This window comes from Schistosoma mansoni, chromosome 3 (genome assembly GCF_000237925.1).
Source record: "Schistosoma mansoni strain Puerto Rico chromosome 3, complete genome".
In the NCBI taxonomy this organism is placed as follows: Eukaryota; Metazoa; Platyhelminthes; class Trematoda; order Strigeidida; family Schistosomatidae; genus Schistosoma; species Schistosoma mansoni.
Genome location: NC_031497.1, coordinates 13922120 through 13935680, shown reverse-complemented (window position 1 = coordinate 13935680; position 13561 = coordinate 13922120). Strand labels below are relative to the sequence as shown.

The following is a 13561-nucleotide window of genomic DNA, read 5'->3' as shown; positions in this document are numbered from 1 at the left end:
ACGGCCTTTCAACTAGCGGTTTGCGCCTGTTTATTATCTGATAAACACATAATGCATAAGAATTGGAACTCGATCTCTATTCATCCAACGAATCCCATTGAATGTGCTTTTATACCTTGAATCCTTCGACTTCAGTGTTTAGAGTAACTTGCGAATCAGATGAATATTTGTAACTCGGTAATTTGAAAAGATAGGAAGACTGTATTTTCAGTGTTGACCTTTGAGATAGGTAAAAACTGAGCACGGAAAGGACACAAGCAAAGAGAAAACACTTTGCAGTCAATAATTTATTTTAAGCAACTCAGGTAGATAGAGAAACTGAACACACAGTGGTGAACTTGTATTTAATGAAATAATTTCAAAGTACTACTAATACTACAGCAAAATAAATGTCATTAAATGAGACGACAGTGTCTTCCGTTCTATTCTTTGAGTTACATGTAGAATCCTACAAGAGAAGTATACGTTGAGTTGATGACTATTTAGAGTAATTTGAAGGAATGGAGGTAAACAACACAAAACATATGCTCAATGAAGTTGATTATTGTTGAACTATACAGCTCCACTGTAAATAAAAGAGTTATGACCGATGTAAAGTAGCAAGGACATAAATGTATCATGACTGGTCAGTCACCTATTTTACTTCACTCACTTCACAATATATTCCCACGAATCTCCCAAATACTGATCAGTAATTGGCAGTGTGTGGACAGTGATGTATTATGGTTGCTTCTCATTCAATATCTGCACAGATATATGCCTTTATAGACAAGTGCAAACACTGCGAATCCCATGGATTTATGCAGTTCTTCGGGGAATCGCTCTGAACTCACGTATCTAGATGAATTCTCTCGAGTGTGTTGAACACATAACACCAGTGAATATGTGATATTAATAATATACGTCTGGAATCATCATTGTTATAGAACTTGGGTTCCGTCTGAGATGTTAAGTCGCACACTGACAAAATTGATTGTGACACAATCGTTTTTGTTATTCGTGGTCGAAATCCCACTGGACGGCTTTCATATTTCATACATTTTCACAATATGATATTGACACGTTTACCGGCTTATGGTGACGTTTTAAATGACTGGCATTAGTAAGAGGATACTGAGTAAGTGTGAAGATATAAGTGAATGGACGTCAGCTATACTTACCATACTTGTGATCCACCTCTTCTTCCATTGCATCTATAACTGAGATGACCCTTTCCATGGGATTCATAACTGAACACCGTACTAGTTAAGAGTATTTCTAAACTTACATTTTAAATAATTAATCCTGTTGATTTCGAGGTTTTCCACTCTTCTCTTCAACTCGACTGTGAATTAAATTGAAGTAGTATTGCAGAAAAATAAATATCCAAAGCACAAATGTTAATCAAAATGAAGCGAATTCGTAACAACTGTGGTATCAGTATGTTCCTAATATACTTAGTGAGTTAATGGTGTAAAAACTTAGCTGAAAACTGGAAGCTTTGTTCACCAATTTGATGAAACAATCTATTTATGACGCATAATATGGCAATACCAGGGATTTAATTGTCTGAGCAAACTCATTGAAAGTAACTATGTGAACACGTTTGTTTCCGTGTGGCATATCAATGTTTGAGACTTGTTTGGAAAGATAGAAAGCATTACTGCAGTCACACTAACTTCAGTAGTTATGGCGATACACCGTGAGTAGAAGAACGCCTGGAAATTAGGTCACGAGTCTTGTTTGATTCTCTGTTCTTTGATGGAAACTAAAAATATATTGTAAGGCTTAGGTACAGTTCAGTATAAATGTTGCCATGAATTCAGCACAGTGGAACGACAAGCTCTTACTTCACTTTCAGATGCGTACGTGTTTATATTTAGTTTAAAGGAATTAATCATTGGTCTTACTTAGTGAACTGTTGAAATTTTCGTTAATTTTGTCAAATTGTATAGCTTGGGTTTTGGAGTTCGGGGTATCTGCAAAGAATGGGTTATCCGTGACAAGGAGAAGTAGAGACACCAAGCAGAAATACAACGCATATAAATGTAAGTAACTGACAGACATAAACTGCTTATGAGATACATTGGTGTGTGAAGTGGATAAAATCACACTCTGTGCAACTACGATAAATAACAGATAATTTGGAAATCTGTTGCTTCCATTTTGTTTCTTCTCATCGCTTGATTCGATGTCTAGAGACGTTCCCGTTCCCTCTGTCATGATTACTTTTAGAATATTGAGCGTCTGGTAGCACTTTATTCCAATGATTGATAGTGAATGGTGCCTCAGGTTGACACTATTCTTTTTACGTATTACGCATATGGAGGACTTGCTTGTCAACTTACCTTTTACTCGCTGTAACTCCAAATATTCTCTTGTCGTTGATATACAGTTTACCTCGGCTTTAGCTATGAACAATGGAAAACGAAATTGCCACAGTCATTTTATATCGGTGAATGTCTGGTTGAAATTGTAATGAGATTAGAGTAACCATAAGATTTCAGTCAATGTAACATGTGTCACCGTCAAATAAGAACCAAGGTATGTAAGCAACACTTATTTGTTAACTCTCATAAAAACTCCAGCTATACTTGCCTCGGTGTATCTTCATCACATCCTCAGAACATTGGAGTGCTTTTTCTTTCAAACAGTAATCAAAACCTGTTTTGAATATCGCAATTAAATACACGAGAGTTTAAAACAGTGGATTTCACTATTGATGAAATTGTTCAGTGATATTGGGAAGATTTGAAATCGAAAACTGTTTGATCGTTTCCACTTCTATGCAATTCAGAATTTTAGGTGGAATTAAGTGAGGACAGGCGAAGTCCGTCTTATTCAATAAAATATCGTAAGAAATGTGAACGTTTCTACACAGTACTACACTACGAAAACGCTGTTTTCAATAGCACGGTCAATGAGCATGTGTTTTGGTAACAAAATTGATTTCGGAGATAAATAAGACTGTGCATGCACTTGCAATTGATTCTTTGGTAAGCGCTCTACGTCTAACAAACGTCTATATGTCTTTCGTCGACTAGAAACATCAAAATGTTTACCTACTAATTGGATAAGTAGTGCCGTACAACCTTGCTTTCCATAACTTCTATAAATGGTGTTTTTCTAATGTAACTTCCAATACCCACTGAATTAGCCATCAGTTAACTCTGTTGAAATGTTTACAGATACACAAGTAACTGATTTAGGCAAGTATTGTTTTTCATCTTATCTGGAGTGCGGTACGGCTCAAACTGATATCAGTCGGTAAGTTATATTTGAGTAAAGACCAAATTCACCAACTCATTACTTTTCAAAAACAAACCTACCCCTGTCTGTAATGTATCGTGATTGACTGTTTTTATCTGAACCAACTAACCATTGAACTGTATCAAAGAAAACATAGAAGTTAGCACTATAAAATTCCGTATATGCTATTCGAAAAAATGCATATGACGCTGCTAGACGTTATTCCGACAGAAAACATAACATTTCAGAATCATTCATTGAGAACTATGAAATGCACAGGTTTAACAAATGAAAACCCAAATAGTCGGAGTCAGAATACAAGTACTGTGTAAATGGAATGTCACGATCCTTAAACAGGATACAATGGACTTGTTAATAAAAACACGAAATCCACACTAAAACGTGTTTCAACACATCTTCATTGGTAAATTGTTCCACCTATTGAATTCAGGTAATCTTGTAGGTCTGTGAATCTCAAGTCGAGTCAGTTAACGTTGTTTCGCTTTCTCAAATATGGCAACTCGAAAATTCATCACGTCATGCAAATAACTTAGATCCGTATTATGAAAATCACGTTCAAAAGTTGACAGTATGAGATTGGTCCCCAAACATGAATGGCTCTACTAGTCATGCGATAGGCAGAATCTGACAGCTAACTGAATGCGAGAAACATTTGCTTACTTGTCATCAAATCTAATTTTTTTCTTGCTCCCCATTTCAACTCGGAATATTTCTTCAGGACTTCACAACCTGTTGACGTGTCAAAGGCACAGGTGAATAAGTAAGTTAACTTGAAATAGTATTCTCATATAGCTGTTATGTAAGTAATCTTTTCTTCTGTGATCTGTCATTTGAACATGATTCCTTAAAGTGAATGGAAGGTATTGTGACGATGCTCACGAGATGGATGGATTCAACTTCTGTTTCGTTAACAAAGAAACTATGAAAACACACGTATATACAATTTAACCATGTTGATCGACTATTCGTGTGAGGTTGTTGCAAACTGTTATAAAGTTAGCATCCTCAGGTCTACAGGCGGCTTCCAAATGCTTGCAAGTGCCTATTTACTGTGTGAAGAGAGATTAGACATCTTAAATTGTTTTAAGGATATTACGTCCAATAGTCATAATCTCAAGTCATTGGAGAATGTTGTTACTGGTTGAAAGATGACAGACCGATGTGGAGAAATAAATTGTGACCTATCAGCCTAGAGACATACAACCAAGTTATTTAAAGCAAGATTTTTAAACGCAAATATTCTGAATAAAATTCCATTGAACTCACCATATGCTATATTGTTTTGAATATTCTTATCCCAGTTTCTAGCACTACTTTGCTGCAACATAGTCATACCTGAAATGAACAATTACAGACAGATTTATACAAGGAGTATGTGTAAATCAATTTGTTGTGATACAAAATGTCAAGAACATGTGTTCAAAGATCATTGCTGTTTCGAAATTCAGAGATAGAGGAATCAGGGTTAAATCACTCGGTTTGCAAGTTGTGTATCATAGTGATACCACACCAGACTGTTGCTAATAACTCCTAACAACCTACTAGATAGTTAATGGATAGAGTAAAGTACAATATTTCACCATTGTTTCAGACATACTAATTACGATAGAATATGGTAGAGATGGTTGGAATGTAGTAATTTATTGAGAAATGATCCAAAGTGAGTTCTGAACACAAATTGGTTGTGTTGTGTGAAATAAAATTTAAAATTTCCACATCACTCACAGAAGTTTGGTACAATGGTTTTGTTCACACCTGTAAGATAAACAAGTGATATTTAACTCGAGGTAGATAATATGTGAAGGTATGTGTACATTTCAAGCTGAGTAAAGTCTATGAAGATATTGTGGTAAACGAAAGGGACATTATCAGTTTGATGGGACGACACTATTTGCTTTTCATGAAGTAGAGAATCGATGACCTACCAGTGTTTTCATTTCTTGTTTGTAAATGAAATTGGTTAGTTTATCTAATGGTTCGATTGAAAAGTAAACACATTTTGGATTCAAAAATGTGAGAGATATTCATTTAAATTTATCAAGGCTTACCCATATAAGAATCCATATTCATTCTGAATGTGTCTTCATTTTCCAGTTTCCAAGCTGCTCCAGCAGCTTGAGTGAGTATCAAGAAAAAATGTTAAAGGGTTGAATAATTTTAACTAAAAATCCTCATATGTCTATTTTATGTTTTTAAACAAGGACTACTTACTCAATATCAACTCTACATACTTCTCTAGACGACCTCTGATTAATTTGAAGGCATCATATTCAGATTGAAGGATGAAACGTCTAAATTCTTTACCAATGATTAACAGCATGCACGTAGGTAGCAGGAAACTCCATATACATATGTATGTGCAGTTATTTGCGTTTGTATATTCGGAACTCTGAGAAATGAATGTAGAAATTGTGTTCTCCAACAGTTCAGATTTCTACGAATTCGGAAACGAGATTTCAAATAGCTGCATGATCAAACTCATCGATATTGTTCAAAAGAATTTGGAATGTCAGCAAATGTGTGGTATTAAGGCAGACAGCACCAAATGAAGGCCATATTTTAGATCAAAACAAGCCTGCCAGTGATGAATTGGGAAATTTACAAATGCGCATCAAATATAGATGAATGTGATAACGTTTCATACTTTGTTTAGGGGTCAAGATTAGCAACTGAGTGGTACTTAGTTTTTGCGTGTCAATGACAAAACGTTGCAACATACCTTTGAGATAATTAAGTGCCCACTTCGCTTATCATTCATCTTCCGACCTGCGAATCACTGCACAAATGATTAGGAACGGTAAACAGATGGTCAAATCAAATGATATAAATGGGAGAAGTGATGTATGACCTTCTACTTCTTTAAGCATACATTTTTGCCCAATTTTAACATAATACGTAACAACAGTTATTTTGTCATTTAGCTTCGTTAAGTCTGTTGACTAAAACTCTCTGCTTTTTAGTAGATATGGGTCGTGGTTTGTGGTAGGAGCCAGGACATGGGTTTCGTCTTAATAGAAACCCTCACTAGTTTACAATCAGTCGTATTTGCAAATTGAAGTACTACCAACCCATTTGATATACAAACACCGTTATTAATTCCTTTCACATACTTTCCTTGATGTTCAGTTTGATATTGGGTAAATACAGTAACAATCTCTTCGAATCCATGTGGAGTTACTGGGTACTATCAATACAGTAGATATGCAGATAAGATTCTACTTTATAAGACACTACTAAAACTGAGCAGTTTGTGCTTCTTGTGTAAAAATATATTAACTGAATAAATTCACTTAGTATTGTTTGTTTGAATCTTCCCATTGATGTTTTAGGACTGCAACTGGTCAGTCTCTAATTGGCATATGTATTTTAACTGAATACTTACAGGTATAACTTTTTTCCAGTGTGAGATTCATATCCGATTTCAATGCCATAATGAGAAGTCTATCTAAACAACCGAAAAGACAATATCTGACATTATATTCTCATGTACAACTAACAAGTATTGACTATTTTTAAATACTTCCAGTGAAATACTAGTTGGGGTTACAGTTAGTGTAAGTAATATTTACTTACAACGAATCTGAATATTTACTGCATAAAGTTTCCCATATTACGATATGGCGGCATTTATGTCACCTAAAGGATAATGAAACATGTAGAGCATCAGTATTGTTCACTATCTGCTCCAAAACTGGTGAGGCTGCTCAAAGGTAAAATGCAAACACTGAATGAGTTTAGAATTGAGTGAACCTTACTCCCTCTAAAACGGTATATTCCTTCTGTCTGGTGTTTCATCACCAATTGTGATGCATATGTTGGAAAGTAGTCTAACTAACAATTGTAGACAGTCAATGCTCCTGGATAATTTCAATTACAGGTAACATGATATGACTACACGTTCTCCTTTCATTGTACACTTGACCATATAGAAAGAATATGGTTTATGTATCACGTTAATGTCAGTGATTTTAGACGGTATTTCTAATCAAATTGAGAAAAAACACTTTGGAAACAAGTTGAGGTGTGATGGTCCGCAATGAGGAAGTTACATGGATGGAACCACGTGTTTGTCACAAATTGGAATTTGTTTCTCAGTAGATATATTCAGGAAAATGTTGGTGCTCTCTGAATTCAACTTATGACAGTTTATCATTTTAGCACTACAGTATGAACAACAGACTTACCGTTTGTAGGAGACTGAGCTTCGCAAATGAGACCACTTACTAAATTATATAAATGAGTTCATGGGTTTAAAAGTTAGTATTTATATTTACATGGGAAATAATTAAACTTGCTTCACAATGATCTGGTCTGTGAACATGGTACAAAATCATATCTTCAAATCGACATGGTAACCAGGTCAAGAATTTCCTGTTCGACCAGTAAATATCTTTCCCTATGTCCTCTTAAACAAGGAGCTAGTATGTAATGTTTCATTGAAAACTGTTCTAAAACTGACCTAACTCTCCGTGGATTCCCGTTGCTCAACAAACCTAACGGTTGTCCACTGTTCACAAACAGGCTGAAGGCAATATCCACTTACAACAACAGATTGTTCACAGAAATTCTACGTAATTTTGCTTACTATGAAAATCACGATTACCATAATGTCATGGTAAACAGAATATCTGAAGCTTTAAGACTTTCTACTAGATTATATTCGAATAAATCTTGAGGTGGAATTTAGGACAAAATGGTACGTTTGTATGAACAAATTGCCAATTAACGAGGAACACTGGTCCAGAATGCCTTACCAACTACCTCCAACCACCAACCATCAAATAGATTGAGAGAAAGCGATTCTAGTAAATGACTAACACTTGAAGTAACCCTAACCCGATACATGTCAATTGATTAAAGATTACCCACAAATATACTCACGTGAAATCAGTAAAGTGACTCCGTTTATTAGAAGGTTGTATTCCTGCAACATACTACTTCTAAATTCAATTTCTCTGATGAACATGCAGATAACGTTTGTTTATATACTGTTTTTGTGAGAAAGCAAATAGAGTGAACTGAAATATTCTCATAAACACTTTCAGTTTGATTCCAAGACTGCAATTAGGTTCTCATGATATGAAACATTAATGAGAAATGCACTCATGAAATTGAGGACACTGAATACAGTGCTTATAATGATATTCTTATCACGATGTGATTCTGGGTGTGAAGCAAGTTTAATTTATTTTACTCATATGCGTACTCCGTTTGTGGTGAGACAATTTCATTCACAACTCCATCAACTTTCCACTTGATGTAAGTAGATTTTCATCAATTACAGTTTAGTACAAACTGTACTCATAGAACTGAGGACACTGAACGTGATCATCCTGTTTGATGAATTCATAAAATTTTCTCTCAAGAGAATTTCACTTTCAATTGGACATTTAAATCACATTGATGGTCAATTTTTTAAAACTCTCCAAATGTACTATATACAGACTGTTAAAGTGTAGTTTCGGGTGGGTCGTATTGAAATTGTTCTGAGTGGATTGGTGACCAAAACACAGTATCCACATGAATATCAATGAATCAACTGTTGTTTATATAGAAATTGATTTCATTTCTTTATGCCAACACTCGTAAACTCTTCGCCAACCAATAATAATAATAATAATAATTCCACAAACTCAAATTCATCATATCTTAATGCTTCATGGTCAACGTAAAATTTTACCGTTCATTTAACTACCGGTTCGAACACTGGGATAACCAATCCACTACATCGTCATGTTCTTAGAACGAGCGTTACATTATTATATACACAAAATGTAAGACGACGAGGCACCAAAATGATGAATTTCAATGTATGAGTAATTGGGACTGTCACGGTACAAATGTGAGGTGCAAAATCACAAGTACTTCACAGAATTTCATGAGCACATAGACATACACCAACAGTAAATGCTTTAACAGAATGATACAAAAATACCATAACGTAGTGTGTGTACAAAATAATAAATTTTGGCTGTCAGTTTTATACCTTTGAACATCATTTGCTGACCCTTGTGTATCTGACTCCATTTAGATCGGGTGATGAACCAATGAATGGCTCTTATTCAAGTATGCATCTCAGCTGCCTTCGTGTATTTTATTGACTTTAATCGCGTTCACGAATAACAGGACTAAATAAGTTAAATATGAGAATAAATTTTGAGTGCGTATATTTCGTATAATTGTTGATCTGAACAGAAAATCCGAGAGACGGGGCGATGGAAGCAAAGAGGATAGAGCGAAACGAAGGAAAATGACGTGCAATGGAGTAGGCGAGTGAGTAAACACTTTTTAATCGAGCGTGACTCTACACTTATTGTCAAAGTGAAATTAGCTACAGACACATGATGAATGGTATCAGTAATTAACGCACATACGATCATATAAAACAGTCAGGGTTAATAAGCCAATAAGTGACAAGGTTAGAATGTGGATTGAGTGGAGTGGATAAATCGGTCTCTCCGGAAGCTAGAATGGCCTTTCTGCAACAGTGTCTTTGTGAGCGGTAATCAATAGGTCATGTTATAGATGCTCATCAACCGGAACGGAAGGACGAAGATCACGCTTTTTAAACAACAATTTTATAGACAATAGTGGTAATTGCACAGATCATGGGAATCGATTGAAAATGCAAATAGTAACGAAAACTAACTTCAAAATAAGTTTATTTTAATTACTCCCACAATCAATCCTACAGAGTAGGTATTTGGAGGCCATACAGATCGGTCCGCCATCTTGTGTCTGATTATAAAAGCTACTGAGAGTGATGAAATTTCAGACCATTTTTCGCATATTCTTTAGAAAAGATGAACATATTCTGCTCAACAATCCTGTTTCTCCAGACAGTCCAATTTCCGCTGAAATATATGAATGGGCCAGTCAGATTACGGTGTTGAATTCATACATCCACAATAGCTGATATCAGTTCGTGATGAGGACTCTGATAATTCACATATGTTAGATCATCAGGGTTGATGATCTGTGTGGAATGACTGGGGGCCCACTCGAGTTGGACGGGAATGGTCTGACGAACCAGCTGACTTTGAAGTTACACCCCGTGGTCAGCACCCAACGTGGTTTATTTCTTCGTCGTATCAAAGTACTATGCTTGCCTTGAAGACCGTATAAAATACAGGGCGTTACTCCGGAAATATATTAGTAAGACTAAGTACAGAGCAGATAGTGAGACTACAGTCGCATACGCCAGTTCATGGCATAAGATCAACTGATGCGCATCATTTGTCCCTGACATTGAAAGGGATCGACGATCTGCTCAATATTCGGTGACTCAACTGCCGGATGATTTGGTTAAGGTTCAGTGACATTTCACTGGCCTCACAACACTCCACCACCAGATTCAACAGTTGTTTGAATCGATACCAAACATGTCGTGAGTAGTCGCGAGCCGGAGGTTGCCAAACGATCAATACAAATCCTCCGGGTGTCGCCGAGCTGTAAGACAAGTGGGATGGAGGCGGCAGAAACTGACCGACAAACAGCCATTAATAATATGTTTGTAGGACATTGGTCGAATGTAAAGCGATTAACCAAAGAAAAGTTCTATCAGGTGGCGTTGATATAAATATCTCTCACAAGTGAATGATTTTACTAGATGAGAAACGTTAAGTTCGCCGCAAGCCTAATGGTGCTACGGTGATAGTAGAATAAGTGCATTATTAATCGATGTCGATGTTTATACTATCAATGGTCTAAAGTATAAAGTCAGACAGTGTCACTGACAGCTTCTGTTTGTAAGTATCGGATTTCAGTTATATCTATATTCAAGAGACTAACTGTAAGTATGGAAGTATAACCGTGATTTGAGTGTGTGAAGCTATTAATCAACTTGTAGTCAGAGTTTGAAAAACCGGTGACTTCTGTTACCATCAGTAAGGGTCGAAGACTACAGATCGAGAGCAAAGGTGGCACGATGAAGTCTCTAAAGGATGATAATCGGTGAGCACTGCATGTTTTATCGATAAGTGAACCGAAAAATATAGAAAGGAACATAAGAAATCAAGACTCTCACTCTGGACGCACGTCAATGGTATAAGTGAAAAATGCTGTCAGTGTTGGGACAGAGGCGGCAATGTTATTTTCAGTTTGCAGGAGATTCGCTTGAGTGCGCAAGCTGATGATTCGCGCGAATGATAGTGTTGTCAGACCACAGATTGAACTGGACAGGTTTTGAATCGTCGAGTAGTTGAACAGTCCATTGATGTACCAAAATCATCTGTTAGATAACAGCCACGAGGAAACAGTACTTCGTAAAATGAAGTATGACGTCGAAGTTGAACAGCTAAAATAGTTCGGATGTGTCATAATGTCACATTGATGTGGCATCGTTCTTACGTATACTAACAGTTTCACTGAACGTTAACTTGGGTATTATTTGCGTGACAGTTGAATGTGTAGAAACAAACGTATACGAAGAATGTGGTGGGGTTCGTGGGGAACTTCAGAGGTCTTTCAGATATTTTTCAAACCCGTATTGCATGTAAATAAACCGGAAACTGAGTTAAATGACCTCCGTGTAATAAGGAAGTCGATCCGCGATTTGCCGTATGAGACAACAGCATTTACAAAGAGTATAGTTAACATCGACTGAAATCGTAACCACCAATGTAACTAAGGTTGAGAAGGTTAAGATAACGTGTCCATTTCGTAAAAGGCTGGCACAAATAATGAAAATTTGACGTAGATAGAAGTTCGAATCACTAGTTCTTCTTGCCGATGTTATGACATTGCATCTGAAGACCAAGTACATAGATTCGTGTAAATTATCGTTTCTACGTTCATATTTTTTTACTTGACAGTTTAGTGACCACACGATTATTAGTGCATTTTCGAAGATTCAAAAAGTTGGAGTTGGTAATTTACACTCACTGCCAATACGTTGTTTTCCAGACCTTATAAATTGTAAACAAGACTGTGAGGATCTGTAGAGCGATTGGTTCATGACAGTCTTATCTCCAGACTTGTATTATGGCATAATATATGCGGTTTTTAATAGCAAGGGTAAGCACCTGATTCTATAGAGAGAGTAAGTAACTTTAGAAAAAGAGTTGGAATATATGGATCACCAAATTTGTAGAGAAATGATGAAATCCCGTCTGCTCCGTGACCTCTCGAAACCTTACGGGTATTTATAACCTTATTAATTTTCAAGAATGTGAAGATAGGTTTTGCCAAGTTACTGGTCACGCTCATGACTCTCGAAACAGGGTGATTTAGGAATTCTTTACCACTCACAAAAACCACTAAAAAGGTCTGCTATAGTTTAAAAGTCGTATATAGAAGTGCCATTATGCAGGATGCACGATATTTCAATATTTTGAGTTGCTTTAACGCGTTTATTGTAAAGGTTAATAAAGTTTTGTACTTCTGAGCTAGAATTAAGTGCTAACTGCTCCTCATAATAGCTTTTAACATTTGCTACTCTTCATTTCCTCAGAATCTATTGTTGTTTATGAAACTGCTGTGAAATCATTTGACTTAAAATAACGTTTCTGTAGGCGTCTTAGTTTATTAAGATAATTAGCTGGTATTTTCAATTCTTAAGGTTTACAAAACCTGTACGTTTTAAGGAGTGCACAGAAATCTAGGCAAACGTTAACGATCAGATTGAATGCGTTGATGGCATCTGGGACACTATTAATAATAATAATAATAATAATAATAATATATTCTGAAGATAATATTTACAGAATTCACACCAGTTTACAGGCATGATCAGATTGTTATAAAAATCAACATTTAATGTAGAGAACAAACATGAAATAGAAGAAAGTTTTATGTTTGCTGGTTTAGTAATTGATAAGTAGTTTATATATGGCACATATCACGGCAAGCCAATGCAACACCAGGGAACTTGTCATTTTTTCTTAAGTGGATAGCCTGACGATTTATGAACGTTGTTCTGTAAGGTTATTACCAGTGCCAGAGCGAGTTATTATTAATTATCTACAACTAGAGAAAGTAAGATTAAAGCAAAGAGCACGGAACAACAAAACAATGATAGCAAGTAAGAGGTTAAACACTTAAAGTTCCGATAATCTCACTTGTGGAGTAAGATACACTTGCAGGCGCTAGAGCATTTAATGCATTTTCAGAAGAGCAAAAAGCATTAATTGAGCGAACAAACAATGGGAGAGAGTTTAACATACGGATAGTTTGGGGTAAATTATTCCAGAGCCTAGAAAACTTACAGGCAAAGTAATTCATATAGAGAGAAGATCTAGAATATGTTTGTTTCGCTAAAGACAAGGAGTTACGAATGTCGTAATGTGGGGCTTTAGCATATTGAATCGCCTGG

The 13561-nt window shown here is 36.0% G+C and overlaps 1 protein-coding gene across 1 annotated transcript; it reads right to left on the bottom strand.

Annotated features, from left to right (window-relative positions):
* Nucleotides 1–275: 275 nt before the first annotated feature.
* Nucleotides 276–8182, bottom strand: Smp_150240 (hypothetical protein; the record flags this gene model as incomplete). Its single annotated transcript, XM_018799322.1, has 16 exons — nucleotides 276–448; nucleotides 1161–1229; nucleotides 1268–1324; nucleotides 1890–1958; nucleotides 2328–2390; nucleotides 2578–2643; nucleotides 3309–3365; nucleotides 3910–3978; nucleotides 4516–4584; nucleotides 4975–5004; nucleotides 5298–5368; nucleotides 5976–6015; nucleotides 6676–6694; nucleotides 6823–6839; nucleotides 7434–7472; nucleotides 8131–8182. The coding sequence occupies 16 exons, from the start codon at nucleotides 8180–8182 to the stop codon at nucleotides 435–437; spliced, it is 801 nt and encodes a 266-aa protein (XP_018651122.1). The 3' UTR covers nucleotides 276–434.
* Nucleotides 8183–13561: the final 5379 nt, after the last annotated feature.